We start from the raw sequence: 15,024 nt of genomic DNA, 5'->3' as shown, positions 1-15,024 counted from the left end.
TTAAATACCTCTTGTGGGAATTTTCTGTTTGTTACAGCATAGAGACAACATGATTTAAGATAGCATAACATGTAAACCACTACTCCTGACGGCTCCATTTCATTCATCCTCCATCCCTCTGTTCTGGGTGAGGTCACATGCCCCTGTCCAATCAGATTTCAGTGAGGGTGAGTTTGTACATGCCACCAAGCATCTCCATGGAGATCTGGAAGGTGTCTTCGTTAGAGTAGTGTTTGATGATGTTGTCGTCCATGTGGACCAGAATCCTGTTACAGGACAGATATGAGTGTAAGTGTTGTTGTTTACCTCATACTACAGAACTCGCACATTTAATACAATAAGCAGAGCCTAAAGGACAAATCCTGACTTATTAGGAAATAAATTGACAAATGAATGGATGCACAAATAAACTGAAAAATCAGTCTATCGTATGTATGGGTGTAAAAATAAATTCACTTTCATAAGATTTAATTATCCATGTGACTTTACCTTCTATATGCAAATGCAATCATCACACAATTTAATTTGCAATAAATATCCAAATTATGGTGATGCCAATCAAGCCTGTATGGATCTCTCTGCAGCTCATAATTGGCTGATGTGTATTAAAGCAGCCAGATTGATTGCTTGTACTCAATTACCTTGCAAATTACCAACTACAGACCTTTTAGAAATATGTTTGAATGTTCACTTTGTTCTTCTTTGGTGGTGATTGTATTGCACAATGTGTTTGACCTTCTTGTAACAGTGAAAGTGACACAGATCAGCCAATCATGAGTATGGGTTTGATTGACACCCTCATTTTGAAGAAATTAGGCTGCAGATTAATTTGCATCTTGAAGATAAAACAGTTTGAACAAACCCTGGAGGAAAATCCTGCTGAAGGAGAGCAAATCCTGATATGACAGTAAACTTATTATTTAAATTATGTCAGTTTTTTTGGGGTTGTTTTTTTTGTCCTTCAAATGTTTCAGGCATACAGCAGTGTGTTAATGGCTGATACTCACCCTTTCTTGCATTTCTTATAGACCTTTCCAACCTTGTCCAAAGGCAATTCATACTTCTCGGAAATCTGATTGAAAGAAAACTGGAAGTTAGTACTAAATTCTTGAAAGGAATATACTTCAACACACATCGTACACAAAGACAAAAGAGTCTGTTGTTCAGCCTTAGAGGTCCACCTGGTCCACCTGCTTTAGTTTATCAGCTCCTTATTCGGTTCTAAACAACTACTGTACTTGACCCTTGAACTCCTATCTTTTCAAACTCACCAACCCCTAAAGTCATACCTGCCTCTTTCTTTGTTTCCATTTCCCTTTTAGACTGTTCTCCTCTCTCCCAGTACACCCCCACCTCCTCTTTTCACAACTTTTCTCTTCTCATTCCCTTCCATTAGCCCCTTTTGTACCCTCGCCTGATTTTATCATCCACAATAAACTGCCTGTTTTTATTCTCCCTGTCCATTATTTTCATCCTTCTCTCATACTCAGGACACTGGAGCACCAGGTCAATGTCATGTCACCGCTCATTTACAGCTGTGTGCTGTGCCACTGTTAATGATTGAACAGAACGCTTAACAACCGCACAATGAAGTGAGGACAACTTACAGCTTCCACCAGGCCTTTGAGTGTGGGATTCTTCAGCATGACGGCATCAAACACCTCCTCTGTCTCTTTGCGCACGTACAGCAGGACTGTTTGGGAGAAAAGAAGGAAGAAGTAGTGGGTGAGCACAGCAAAGCAAGTATGTTCATGGATTGGACATAAACACAAATCCAACCTCAGACAAAAATCACTAGCAGGTGTAAAGTGTTTATTTTTGTCAGGCTAAACAGCTTGACTGCAGTTTGTGGATTTGTGTCTCATTGTATCTGTGTCTTGATTTCTAAGTGGTGAAGCTCAACATATATGTTTAATCCATTAATACATTCATAGATACATATCACTGCAGGCCACTTTAACTTGATGCTCCAGACTGCTTGGGCACTGATCCAAACATAATGTTGTAAACATTTATGTTGTTGACCTGCCCGGGCACTACAGATGTAAACTAGCCTCTTGGCTAACACTGAAACCTGTACATTAAAGTGTGAACTAAAATGTTGATTGATGTGTACTATCCCTGCTGAATAAATCTTAAATTACAAGGGGGGTAGTACAAGGCCCAGACAAGCACATCCAGACAGCACATGCATTGTGTAAAGAGACAGACACACACAAACAAACAGACCTCTCATTCACTACACAGAGTCTCCTAAAAATAGATCACACTCTAAACAGATTTTCTCATATTGTTTTCCAAACCTGCCGCAGGAACTTGTGATATTTGTGGCCTCTAAATGACAGAAATCTGTTTCCAAGTAGGCCTCTATTTAAAGATACAATGATGTTTTTGCAAGTTTGAGTCAAAAACAAATAAAATGCAAATAAAAGTAATGTAGGTGACTGTGTTAAGGCATTTGGCTTCATACTGCTGCTCTATGCCCCAGTCACAGATTTGTTTCGGTCATTATGATCTAGAGCTGCCACGCATAACTTTGCTGGAAACAGACCTCATGTTGAGAAGGCTGAGCAGCACATGATTGACAGTTTTCTCCTTTCTCTTTCATTCAGACTCTGACATAACAACCTTTCTCTCAGCTGACTGGACAAACCATTGCCAATTTTCAAACTGGAAAAACTTGACAGCTGTTGTGGAACAGTTTTAAAACTAACCCCTAAACCTTTCAGGTTAATTTAGTTTGATTGATGAGTACATTTGATGGGAGAAATTGAGTTTCTAAATGATGCTTCATTTTATATCCTCTACAACTACTTTTAATTAGTTCCTGTGGAGTCTAGATTTGTCAAGTTACTTAAAGCAGTGGGTCCCAACCTTTTTGAATTTTTGGACTTGTGACGCCTTAAAATAAAGTAATGTCTACTAGTGATCTCTCAGATTCAGATTCAGAATCAGAAACCGGTTTACAGTATAAACACATTCTCATCTTGGGTTTTGGCCTTAGTGTGGACAAGAGTTGTTATCTCATCCCAAGGAGGGATTTTTAGGGGCCTGAAGAAGTGAAAGTATCCATTATTTCACAAAATAAGCAAACATTAAAGAAAAATCAGAAAGAGTATACACCAATGACCAATTTAACTATCTGATGACGTCTTATTTAGACTCGCTGATTTAAACACTCAAAGTAGTGCTGATTGGTTTGGTATCTGATCAGATTCAACAGAGATTCTTTTGATTGTAGAGTAAAATCAGCAGTGAATATCTTATTGGAGCTAATCTGACTTTTGTTATTGACTAGAAACACACAGGTGTACACAAGCAGAATCTATATGAAACAGGTTTTTTAATAATCCAGATAATACCTAACTGTTTGACACTTTCCTCCACAGTTCTTAAAAGCATGTATATAGTAACAGCCAGTTGTATGCCTATGAATAGGATCTAGGGTAAAGGGCACTGGCTTGTTTGTATGTGTGTGTGCACGTAGTGATCAGAGGTATTTTGTTGGGTCAGTGAGGCCTTGGCGCACGTGTGTATGTTTTGAAAGACATGGAATAATCACATGGCCCAGGGAGTATGTGTGGGGGTGGGGGGGGTGGGGGGCCTTCAGGGGCCAACCACAGCAAACATGTGCATTCTCTTTTACAGCTGATTTAGCCCCAGAGAAGCACATCACTGCAAGACCCCTGATCAGCATGTGAACAGTCGAAAGCATTGCACTACAGCAACACACACACACTCACACGTCGTACCTTTCTTTGGCTCATCCACTCTCTGCATCTTGTTGGGGGGAGAACCAAACTCTTCATCATTGAAGGGTAATCTCTTCATACCCGAGCTGCAGTGGACAAAGATACACAAATGGCTGCTTAAACACTGTTTAACAACCAGCTAACAGGCTATAAAACACACGTTTTTTCCTAGAAACAATGTATGTAGCCTTTTACTGGGAAGCTGCAAAAGGGCACATGTGAAAAGAGGAAATGTGTAATCTGGGCTTCCATGAACTCACTTCTCCTCTCCATCTTCTGCTGGGAAAGGCTGCAAGAGAAACAGAAAGACAGATATTAACATAAAAGTAACAAACAAACAAACAACCGTATATCTGAGATTAACTTGATAAACTAAAAATATCAGCCATAGTGGTCCAAGTATCCCTGTATCCAACTGTACTTAAATAGGATTTTAACTCTCCTTAAAATAAAATCTAAATCAATTCATGTTTAAAAATGAACTAATTTGCAACTGCTGCATTTCTAGCACTGCGTGTAAAGCAGCTCCATCAGGCAACAGTTTGAAAGCAATGTCAACAGCTGAGTCCAAAAGGTTTCCTATAAGTGCTGCATGTTGACCCATTTATTCTGCATTTACCACTGAGAACTGATCCCAACCCGCTTCTCAACTGTACAGCTATATGTGGAGCAAAGCTTGTACAGTTAAAGCATGAGAAACAGTGATCAAAGTGCATCATTTATAGGACTTATCAATAATTCTGTTATTTTTCTTGGATGCTCCTTTTTTTTTTAATTTTTAAAAAAAAATTTAGGGACTGTAGTCAGTAAACCACAGAGCGCACAAGTCCTCTACAAACTATTAATTATTGTTAAAAATGCAGGAGGTCAGTCAATAAAATTGGATTTTTGATTTTTGGAAAGCTGCACTTTTTCTGCTCCTTTTGCCATTCGACTGTATTGATTGCAGGCGTTGCTGTTAATAGAATTCTATTCTGAGCGGGAACTCAGTAATCCCAGAGTTTATCAGAAACTGATAGCAGGGCCACGGAGGGTTTAGTCAGGTTCAATGTCACTGGCAACACCAAAAATAACCTCATTTCCCTGCCTCTCTGCCCTGCTGCTTACTAAGTAAACTTAGTGAGAGTATGAGAGGAAGAATGAGAGAAAACTTTTTGTTTTTTGGTTGGACTGCTCAAAGTGTGACCAGCAGGGGTCGCTCAAAGTTCACCAATGCTCAAATTTCTAATGGGTGTAAATCAGTCTCCCTCCACAGTGATCTTCCACATACATAAAGCAACTCATCATATATGTCTGTTCACAGATAACAGGAAAAAAAAGCCTTATGAACCAAAAATCTAATATGAGTGCATGCCAGTTGCACACACAGCTGTAAGAAGCAGAGCTCAGAGTCCAGCCGCATAGAAGACAGCTGCTGCGGGTTAACACTGATAAATACCTGATAAACTGCTAATCTTTTAGTACTTATTCACATATATATGTATCTATCCATCTCTACTCTGCCACTTTTAGCATCAACACATCATTAACATAACATCTTTCCTTTGCTCTAAGCATACAAACACTGGTGTGGATTTATTAGTTTGTTTTGAGTCAGTGGTAAATTATTCATCCTGTGACTAAGCATCTGAAATGCCGCCATCAGTATCTGTGATGCCTATCAGAGCTCCAAACCAGAACTCTTTATTTCTGCCAAGTAACAAGCAAGCAGGTCACCTCGACCCTGCCAAGTGCTGATGAGTGGGTGGAGGCTGGAGAAAAACAAACTGTTACCACCTAAGATGTGTCACAAGAGGTGCATCAACACAGCTAAAACCATGTTTATGGTCAGACATGCCATTAAAGAAAAACAAAACTGCTGAAATTCAAACTTTGTGTCTGTGAAGTGGCACTTACATGACGCTGGAATGTAGAGAAGTGAACGTCGGGTATGAAAAGGACAGGCTGGGTCTCCATGTCAGTCATCATCTTGAAGATGGTCACATCGTTGCGTTTCTGGAGCATAGGGACTTTGACATCCACAACTGGGAGCGGAAAAAAACACACACAACAGGGTGCAGTTTAATAAGAGTGCATTAAGTGTGTACATTTTTTGGCCACTGGGGGGCAGCACAACAAGCTGTAAATTCAATACTGACACAGTATATTCCCATAAAACTGTTGTAGGTAATAGGTCAGCAAACAGCTATGCTCAAATCCTGCAGACATAGAACAACATTAGCATTTATTTAAAGTCATTTTTCTGAATGTAAGCGCAATATTCATTTTTCTTCAGCTGAGTTAGCCATTAACTTCTTTCTTCAGCTTAAATGCTGCACCAGCAAGTCACTCACTTGGTCTGTCTGCCAGTAAGTGTTTTATAGCTGAAATCAGCTTCTGCTCTGGCTTGAAACAAGGCTGACATTCGCAAGAGTGGTAAAAGTGAATCAAACAGGAAAGTTTTGGGCCGCAAAAACAAACAACAAACAGACACTTAAACCCTTTATAAAGATGAGACAGACTGTAAAATTAGATTATAATATTTTTTCTTTTCCATTACACATTTAACTATTTATAGGGCACTATATTTGTAAATTCAAAATTTCAACCCTAGAGAGTTATTGGGGGATATTATATAACTTTTTTTGCTTTTGTGACTTTTTCAACATTTTTCATTCTTATGTCTTATGTTGCAAATCAAGGTTAATGAAGTTACCATATATGGTTCCTCACCAGTATAGGGTAAAATATTTTACAAAAAGTCTATATAGAAAATCCACATGGTTCTACAACCTCACAGAGAGGATTGGGGAAGCTATTTTAGATGTTTATGGAAGTTACCAAATATATTTATTAGCTTGATAAAGGGTTAACCTTTGATTCACATAGAAATATTGAATAGTGCAGCTTTAAGACATTTTGGGGGTTAAGGTGAATGCAGGCAATGATGTCTGAACTTTTCAAATTGAATGGTTTTTTTTTGTTTTAATCTTACATGAAGTGTGATGGATGCTATCACTAATATATATATTTTTTGTTTGTTTATTGGGAGGGCTTTTTTGGAATCATTGCACTGTGAAAATGCACCTGATATACTCCTGAATGGGTAGGGTTTAGTTAGGGAGGATAAAAAAAACAGACTGCTTGTTCATATTATATTATTTACAACTCCTGAGTGACTCACAGGACAGGCCGGTGTTGTGCTCGGGCACCTTCCCTTTCCGACGGGACTGTTTCCTCTCCTCATCTCGGATCTTCCTCTCAGCCCCCTTGTCACAGAAGACTTTGATCTGGCAGTAGGCGCGATGGATGGGCTTGTTGCTACGGTTGTTATAGCTGTAGGTGTCGATCTGCAGGTTGAGGGGAAGGCCCTTCACACCCTTCTGAGAGGAGAAGTCTGTGCTCAGACAGTTGACCGAGATGAAGATCTGTAGTGGTGACAGGACATGGGGAAAAAACAGGACCAATTAGAGGACTAGAGGAGACTGGAGTTTAAAGCAACAAAGTGACAAATTGAAACACCTTCAAGTTTTGTTTGTAAAAAAAACCAAAACAACAGCAACTTTTAGAGATACTTAAATATATGACAGCTGACTTTAAATCATAAAGTTTTCTAAGCAGCATCACTGTGATTCACTCATAGCTGCCTTTCTGCAGCGGACGCCTCATTGTTCACACATTGGGCTGCTTCGAGTGTTCTTTGCTGACCTCTATTGGTCAACTCTAGTGATCACATGCTCATTTTATTTTCTACAGTAGAGATGCTCCCTTGTCTTCTTGGTGCTTGTATTGAAAACAGGTTGACATCATTGTGTAAACAAAACACAATATCATAACAGACCGATAGAAAACACCCAGCAGAAAAGATTCAAAAAGGTACACTGCAGATGAACACGGTTAATTAAAAAAAAAAAAAAATAAATGTACCTTTGTCAATTAATTTGTGCATTTAAGCAGTACATTTACAAACTACAATAATATTCTAGCCTTGTTCAAGAAGTCAAGTTTAACTCTCCTAAATGGACATTTTCATTTATAGCAGCTACATGGTAAAAACACAAAATAAAACTAACAACCTACATAAACAAAAATCATTCTCACAAAAAGATGTTTAAAAAATATACACTTCTGTGTATAGACCCAGAGCAGGTTAACATTAGGGAGAGGCTGTCCTTCGCAAATACATGCTGCAGGGGAATTGTCCCGGGGGCAAGACACACACACACACACCTTCATCTGTCAAGCTGATGAGAGGCTCAAATTACCTGGCGTGGCGGTGCTTACAAAAACACACACACACTGAGTGATGTAATGAGCACACACTAGGATGAACATCCTATGGACACACGCCTCAAGTCATGAGACAGTTAGACCCACATCCTGGTATGGTGTGTCAGAGAAGGAGAGGAAGGTTTGTGTATATGACTGTATTTATATTAAGAAGCCTACAAAGAAATATTGCAAGATGTTTGAGATGAGCTGCAGCGCCGTGTTGTCTCTTTGTCTGTTTGAGAGCCACTCAGCCGTCTTCCAACAACACACTTAAGAGGAAGCCAACTCAAGAGAGGAGAGGAAATTCGCTCCTTCTCTGTGTCGCCACTCCTACCAGTTGAACAGGATTTCAACAGGCTGGACTGAAGAACCGTTCAGTCTGGTCCTCGTGCCCCCCTGCTGAGTTTCCTCATTCCTGCACTCTTTGTTGTTTCTGTCAGGTGTGCAGAAATACCTAAACAAGCAGCATCACAATAGGGGTGACAGGCAGGTTGGACCAGTCAAGAATGTGTGTGTGCAGGTGAGTGCAGGAAAACTCGAGTGCACGCACCTCCTTGTCGCTGCGCAACAAGACCAAACACACATGTGGAGGGGGCAACAGATTGACAACATCTTCGTCCTTCTGTTTAAGCCCCCGTTTTCCCTGATGACTGTTTTGGATGATCACAATGAATGAAGTGGTCAACAAAGGGGTGTCAGCACCTGAGACCTTATTTCTAGTTTGCAAAAATCACTCAAGACCTTAAAAAAGAGGAGAAGCTGGCTTATGAGTGTAACTCGTGAAACATTCAAGAGAGAAGCCAGTGATCTTATGAGGCAAACACCACAATTGAAGAGGAAAAAGTGTGGATGTGTGTGCAGACGTTTATTTTATCATCTTACTTTAGCCTCCTCGTTGGTGTCCCAGGTGAAGGATATGGCGTTGTAGGAAATCTCCTCGATGTTGCCAATGGTGTTGAAGCTCTCCTTGTAATCAGCTGTAACAGCAGACAAACTTCAATCATAAACACATCAACACCAGGTTATTGTTATTTACTAAGTGACTGTGTGACCTTTTGAGGTTTTAAAGACTGCAGATTTAATCTCGTCAGCCAAAGTGAACCTGTCAAAACCAAAACAACACACCTTTTCCTGTCAGCCACCACTAAGCTGCCCTTTAAAGCAGCCACTCAACTGTACAGACACACAAGGATTAATCGGTCTTAATGCCTCAGCTGTCAGCCAATCAGTGTTTAACGATGAATCATTGGATCATTACACCCATAAAAATTGTACCTGACATGTTTGAGATATTATACTTCAGTTTAAAACGGTAATCTTTCACTCTTGTTCTACCAAATATTTTTATTTAATTGAATCACTTATGTTCTTACCAATGTCAAGACACCTCTGCTTGGCAGTGTGCTGTCTGGAGTGCCAGTACTTCCAGTGTTTCAGCTGATCATCTCTGCACTTCTCCTCTCCAAACACCACCATCACTACACTCTGGCAATGGAATAACACAGAATGACAATTGTAAACATGCATCATTTTATCTAATTCTGTTTTTTCATTATCAATAATTCTGACTATTCGTATAAGTGTTCTAAATTTCTTACCCTGACTTTGGTGATGGGTTGCTGCATGCCTTTGTTGTCAATCTCCCTGAGTGTGATTGGGTAAAACTGGCCCTTGTTGAGGTACGTCATCGTCCCATCACCTGTCTTCTGACGCAGAGACTTGGACGCTTCAAGGGTGTACTCGAAATTACCTCTGAAATACAGCGATTCAAATAAACATCAAGAAAAAAAAAGCAGAATTTATTTTCTGTAGAACTGGATAATTCTGCAATTATATAATTCAAAAAATGGAATATTAATTCAAGAGAAAGTAAAACAATGCAGTAAAAGTGCCATTCATTTGGCCGCTGCAGTCTAATCGTGACCTAAAATCAGTGTGGTGTCAGAGCGGGGGCCAGATAACGTGTGCAGACTCTGCTGTCTCTCCCCTGAGACTGCCATGAATGAGGCCATTCTGCAAGTGTTGTGTCAGGGCTGAATGGAGGTGGAAGTCTTGCGGTGGGCCGGCGGCAGCATGACTTACCCCGACATGGTGTCAAAATGAGTGTAGTCCTCAGGTGCCATGGAGGCCATACGTAACTGGAGATCCCCTGGGAAGGCAAACACCTGCACCACACAAAGAAGACAGAGAGAGAAAAACAGAGGGAGATGTAAGATATTAAACAGCTTCTTTGATTTTAAATGATTTACTCCATAAATAATCAAAGGAATAATCAGTATTTTGTTGTAATGCCCCTCAGGGATTTACTGTCTCTCTTTCCTCTTCTTCTTATCACAGTTTTATTATATCATTCTTCCCCTTCATCCTCATTTCTTTTAGTTCAAATGGGTCTTCCCTCCCCTTCTCCCGCTCCTGTACAGGGGTTTTGTTGGGTTACTCTTTTCTGAGGTAATTCCCCTCCAGGTTAAAAAGAGAAAGAGGAGAGAGAAAGAGCTTTGGCTATTGTAGGAGAAAAGTACAGCACTTTATTGTGTTGGTGAGACAATGGCATAATAACACACTGGCCGCTATTTTGGCATGTTCAAATAAAACCAGGGAAGGCTGAGCCCACCGCTGGCTTCATGGGATCAGGTGAATATCCTATTGTCTAATGGGAGAGATCTGAGAGGAAAGAGAAGGAGAGGAGGAGAAGAAGGGTGGTGGTGTGGGAGAGCATTAGCAGGATTTAGAAATAGGGGGTATTGGATCGAAACACTCACCTCCTGGGAACCGTCCTTATAACTCTCTGTGAAGGTGGAGTCGGGGGGCGTTCGGGACTGGGTGCTGGGGCTGAACTGGACCGAGTTGTGGGTGAGCTGCCGGTCAAAGACATTCACATGACTGTCAGTTTCAGCGCAGTTGTTTGGCACGGTCACTGAGAAGCCGTGGGTGGGCACCTCTGTCTTGATGGGGGTGTAGTTTGGCAGGGTGGCAATGGAAACTGTGACGGTCGTGTCTGAAAAACAAAAACAGGGACAAAATCAGACGATCAGGTTTTCTGTTATTATTTTTTAAAATCTCTTATCAGTTTACGTGATTGAATGTGAACAGACCTGGTGAAGCGAATTGGGCCCTCTTGTCCTGGGCCAGCTGAAGAATATTGAAGGGCCCCTTGAGGACCTGGATCCTGTTCTCCATACCGGCTTCCTGGAGAGGAGCTAGAGAGTGTCCTGCCTGAAGCTGGTGTCTGCAACCAAAACCACAGAGGAGCAATTTGACATATGACATTATCCAAAAAAGCTCTTTTGGACTCTATCGTCTCTCTGAGATACTCCAAGAGGAAAAGGTGACATGAGCACATAAACATATTCAGGATCCAAATCCTAAATACCTCAACATTTACAAAGGTTATATCGTCATTAACCTTTGTATCAATGTGATGTGTTCATGTGCTTTTTGCTTTTTATCTTGTGTTTTGCCTTTCATTGTTGCACAACCAAATGCCCTTGGGGGACAAATAAAGTGATTGATTGATTAACTTTAGATAACTGATATGTACGTGGATGTATCATGGATTCAGGTACTACAGATCATTTCAACATATTTAAACAGTTTAAGCTAAATTCGTTCATTCTCTTCCAAGATCTGAAAGCTTTGTTAATTTATGACTCTTATAAAAGGCTTAGATGAGTAAATATGCAAAGGAGCTCACAACACTGAGAGAATGTTAAAGAGCTTCAATCTCTCCATTCCCTCCATGCCGTGGTTCCCCTCTGCTGTGCTTTTAGGTGAGGACTGCTACTTACCTTTTGTTGGGATCCACATCAGAGACCAGTACGTCTGGCTTGTTCTGGCCTATTGTTCTCTTCTCCCTGGGCACCTGTATAGGAGGGTAAACACAGCCGTTCAGCATCTGACCACATCATACCCAACAAGCCGGGTCATCCTACTGTCTACACGGACAGCTAGATCAGTTACATGGCATGTGCTCTGCCTCACAGATGTTGTGTATTGGTGGGATGTCATTATGAAGTAAGATCATATAGGTAAAGCCTGTTAGGATTTGGTAACTAATCCCCTCACATAAAGTTTAGCACTTTTGTTTGGAGATAATTTTCCTGTTACCTTGTAGTAGTCGTAGAGCAGGCCGAGAGCTGCAGCACTGTCCTCGTCTCCATTGATGCTCATCATGGCCTTTGTGGCTGCTGTCAGTGGGTTCTCCAGAAATGATTTCCAGGCTTCATCCTCTGTGGTGAAGGAGCGACGCTGGCCACCATAGCCTGAAACCAGGACTGCACGCTTGCTGCGAGAGAAGAACGTTTTATAAGTTACTGTGTACAAACAAATTACTAAGATGTTAAAGCAGCTCTTAAAGGGCCAGTGTGGAGAATTTAGTGGCATCTAGCAGTGACGTTGCAGTTTGCAACCAGTCTAAATACTCCTCCCCCCTCCAAACATATAGGAGAACATACGATGGCCCCAAAACTTGTGAAAAATGTGAAACACCCTCTAGAACCAGTGTTTGGTTTGTCCGTTCTTGGCTACTGTAGAAACATGGCGATGCAACATGGTAGCCTCCGTAGAAAAGTACTCACTAGATGCCACTAAATTCTACAAACTGCACCTTTAAGGCTGATATCAGCTTATGTGAGTTAATTTTAAGTAAGATAGATTTATTGTATGGAGTGGCCATGTGTCAAGAGTTGATATAGAGCCACGGATGGTATCTCCTCAAGCATTCAGCAGATTGACACTCCTAACCCACTTGATAAGAGCTCACTAAGCCAAGACCTACAATCACGGCTTCGTTCAAAACAGACAAACAGGTTACAAGACAGAGATCAACAACATAGATGTTCTTTATCTGACTTATCGGACCAGTTGTTCAAGCTTTTCAATGATTGTGCAACAAATCTCAGCCATCGAACGGCCAAGGCGTCTTAAGAGAAAGATGCTCTACTGGCTCGTCCTGTATGACGACTCTTTCGCAGATCTCCTATTGGCTGAGAAGCTGACCGCAAATGACGCATTTGACTCTGCTACATTCCTGTTTTTTAACAACTCTGTGCTAATGTTTTTGTGAGTCAAATGTCTTCTGAAAAAATAATTGTAAGAATTGTCACAGCCTACGTCTTTCTCCTCCTCTTCGTGAGGCCTTGAGAGTCACTGTGTTGTAAAACAGGACTGAATTGGACCAGTGAGAAAACAAATTGGGGCTTCTTATGTTATATGTCAATTTCAGCTTGCTAAACTTTCAATTTAAGCGTAAATGAGGATATGGCACTCTGTTTCAACATGTAAGAACAAATTGAACATTTCAACACTGAAGTTTACAGTAAATGTTTGCACAGCTTATATTCACTCAGGCGTGTTAGGCCTAATGACTAGATCAAATCCGTCAGTCAAGTTCTTTCTATTAAAGACTCATCTAGATCATTAGACTTCCTTGTCAAACTTTAGAAACGTCACTCTCACATGTTTAATCATCTTGGCACCAAAATCCATGTGTGGGTTCTCTGCCACAACAAAGTAATTATGACAAAGTGTAAAACAGACTGGCTCAGTTTGCAACTGGAGTATCTACAACAAATACAGCCTTTTTCCTCTCAATGGTCAGTGCAAAGTGATAATTAGTAATCCTATATCTAATTGTGCCATTTATAAACCTCAACCTGATAAGATTCAGTATTTACGGAAAACTCTTAATGAAATGCAATCCAAAACAAAGTTTGGTTGTCAGACAGAAATTTACAGTCAGGTGTTGAAAATAAAGTCAGTAATTCATCATAAGTTCACAGACATCTGTCACTTTAATGTACATGAGCACCCCCCCCCCCCCCCCCCCACACACACACACACACACACACACACACACACATCACAAATATATATAAATATATTTTGTAAGAACATTTCAAGATGTGTGGATTTAGTTCTCTTAATTATTTTGCCCCAAATTAAACAAAGTGAGTAAAATCCACTTAAACCTCATACAGCCCTGTGCTTGCTTACTGTCTGTCTGGCCAACGCCTAACAGGTGTACAGTTTCACCCCCCGTCAAAAGTCTCGTCGCCCTTAAATACCATAGAGAATATATAAACTAAGCATCTCTCACAGCATAAAAATTACACATTTTTTATTAACATCCTGCACAGTGAAACTTAAAACCAAACCTCTTACATGGAAATAACAACCAGCCGCAGAGACAGTTTTCTTTAGCTGACAGCTCTCCGTGTTTATTCCTGAACAAACATCATTAAGACTATACACATAACTGTTAGAGCTTAAAGCAAAATCAAACACTAAACCGCCCATCACTATCACGGGACAGTTTTTTTTTTATTCTAACAGGCGCCTCTGTTCGCACGACAGGTGGAGATACACCTGTACAGGCTTGAACATGACAGGTGAAATAAGCGGAGTTACACCATGGGAAAGTATAATCATTCTCCCACTTGGCAGACAGTTTTAGAGTAAACTTACTACTAACCGAGCTATTACAATCCTAAATAAAGTCAGCACAAATATCAGAGCAATTTCTTTAAAAAATATCAGGCGACAGCTGCAGGTCACAGGTGAACCTCAGCGGGCTTTTAAAATCCACCTGTGTCATCAACTCAGAAAAAGTGCAAAAACAATGTAAAAAAGAAATCCAAATAAGTATTTAGACTCAGTATTACGAAGCTTATAGTCTCAACCTGTTTGTTGAGCAGGGGAAAAGTGGAGAGTCAGGACAACTTACCTGTCATGCTCCTGTGACATCTCGGTCGGTCGAACTGGACTTTCTAGTTGGTACTGAAAATCCGATCCGTCTTCTTTACCGTGGAAAACTCCGCCGCCAACACTGGATGAGGGCCGCGGCAACAAACAAGGTGTCCCCTACTGAGAGAACGGGTTTTGTCGGCTTTTCTCGCTTTTTTGGGGCAATGCTGAGAAATTGAGGCCGGTTTTACCTGTGACAGGACCGCGGATTGGATTACAGGTGGACTGGAGGGCGGGGCCACACTGTCAATTACCCGCTCTGAGGTTGTGATTGGCTGAC

The 15,024-nt window shown here is 40.8% G+C and overlaps 1 protein-coding gene across 1 annotated transcript; it reads right to left on the bottom strand.

Moving 5' to 3' along the window:
* grhl1 (grainyhead-like transcription factor 1) lies at nt 1–14,744 on the bottom strand. Its single transcript, XM_062440243.1, is given in 16 exon segments — nt 1–266; nt 1,008–1,072; nt 1,608–1,693; nt 3,753–3,838; nt 4,013–4,041; nt 5,649–5,779; nt 6,949–7,159; nt 8,886–8,980; nt 9,377–9,488; nt 9,602–9,755; nt 10,086–10,168; nt 10,763–10,998; nt 11,096–11,216; nt 11,785–11,862; nt 12,108–12,285; nt 14,725–14,744. Coding segments are annotated over 16 exon segments (1,800 nt in total). The 3' UTR covers nt 1–151.
* Between the last annotated feature and the right edge of the window lie 280 nt (nt 14,745–15,024).

The sequence above is a fragment of the Scomber scombrus genome, chromosome 19 (assembly GCF_963691925.1).
Source record: "Scomber scombrus chromosome 19, fScoSco1.1, whole genome shotgun sequence".
Lineage (NCBI taxonomy): Eukaryota > Metazoa > Chordata > Actinopteri > Scombriformes > Scombridae > Scomber > Scomber scombrus.
The sequence above is the reverse complement of the archived record's forward strand: the minus strand, read 5'-3'. Positions and strand labels throughout refer to the sequence as shown.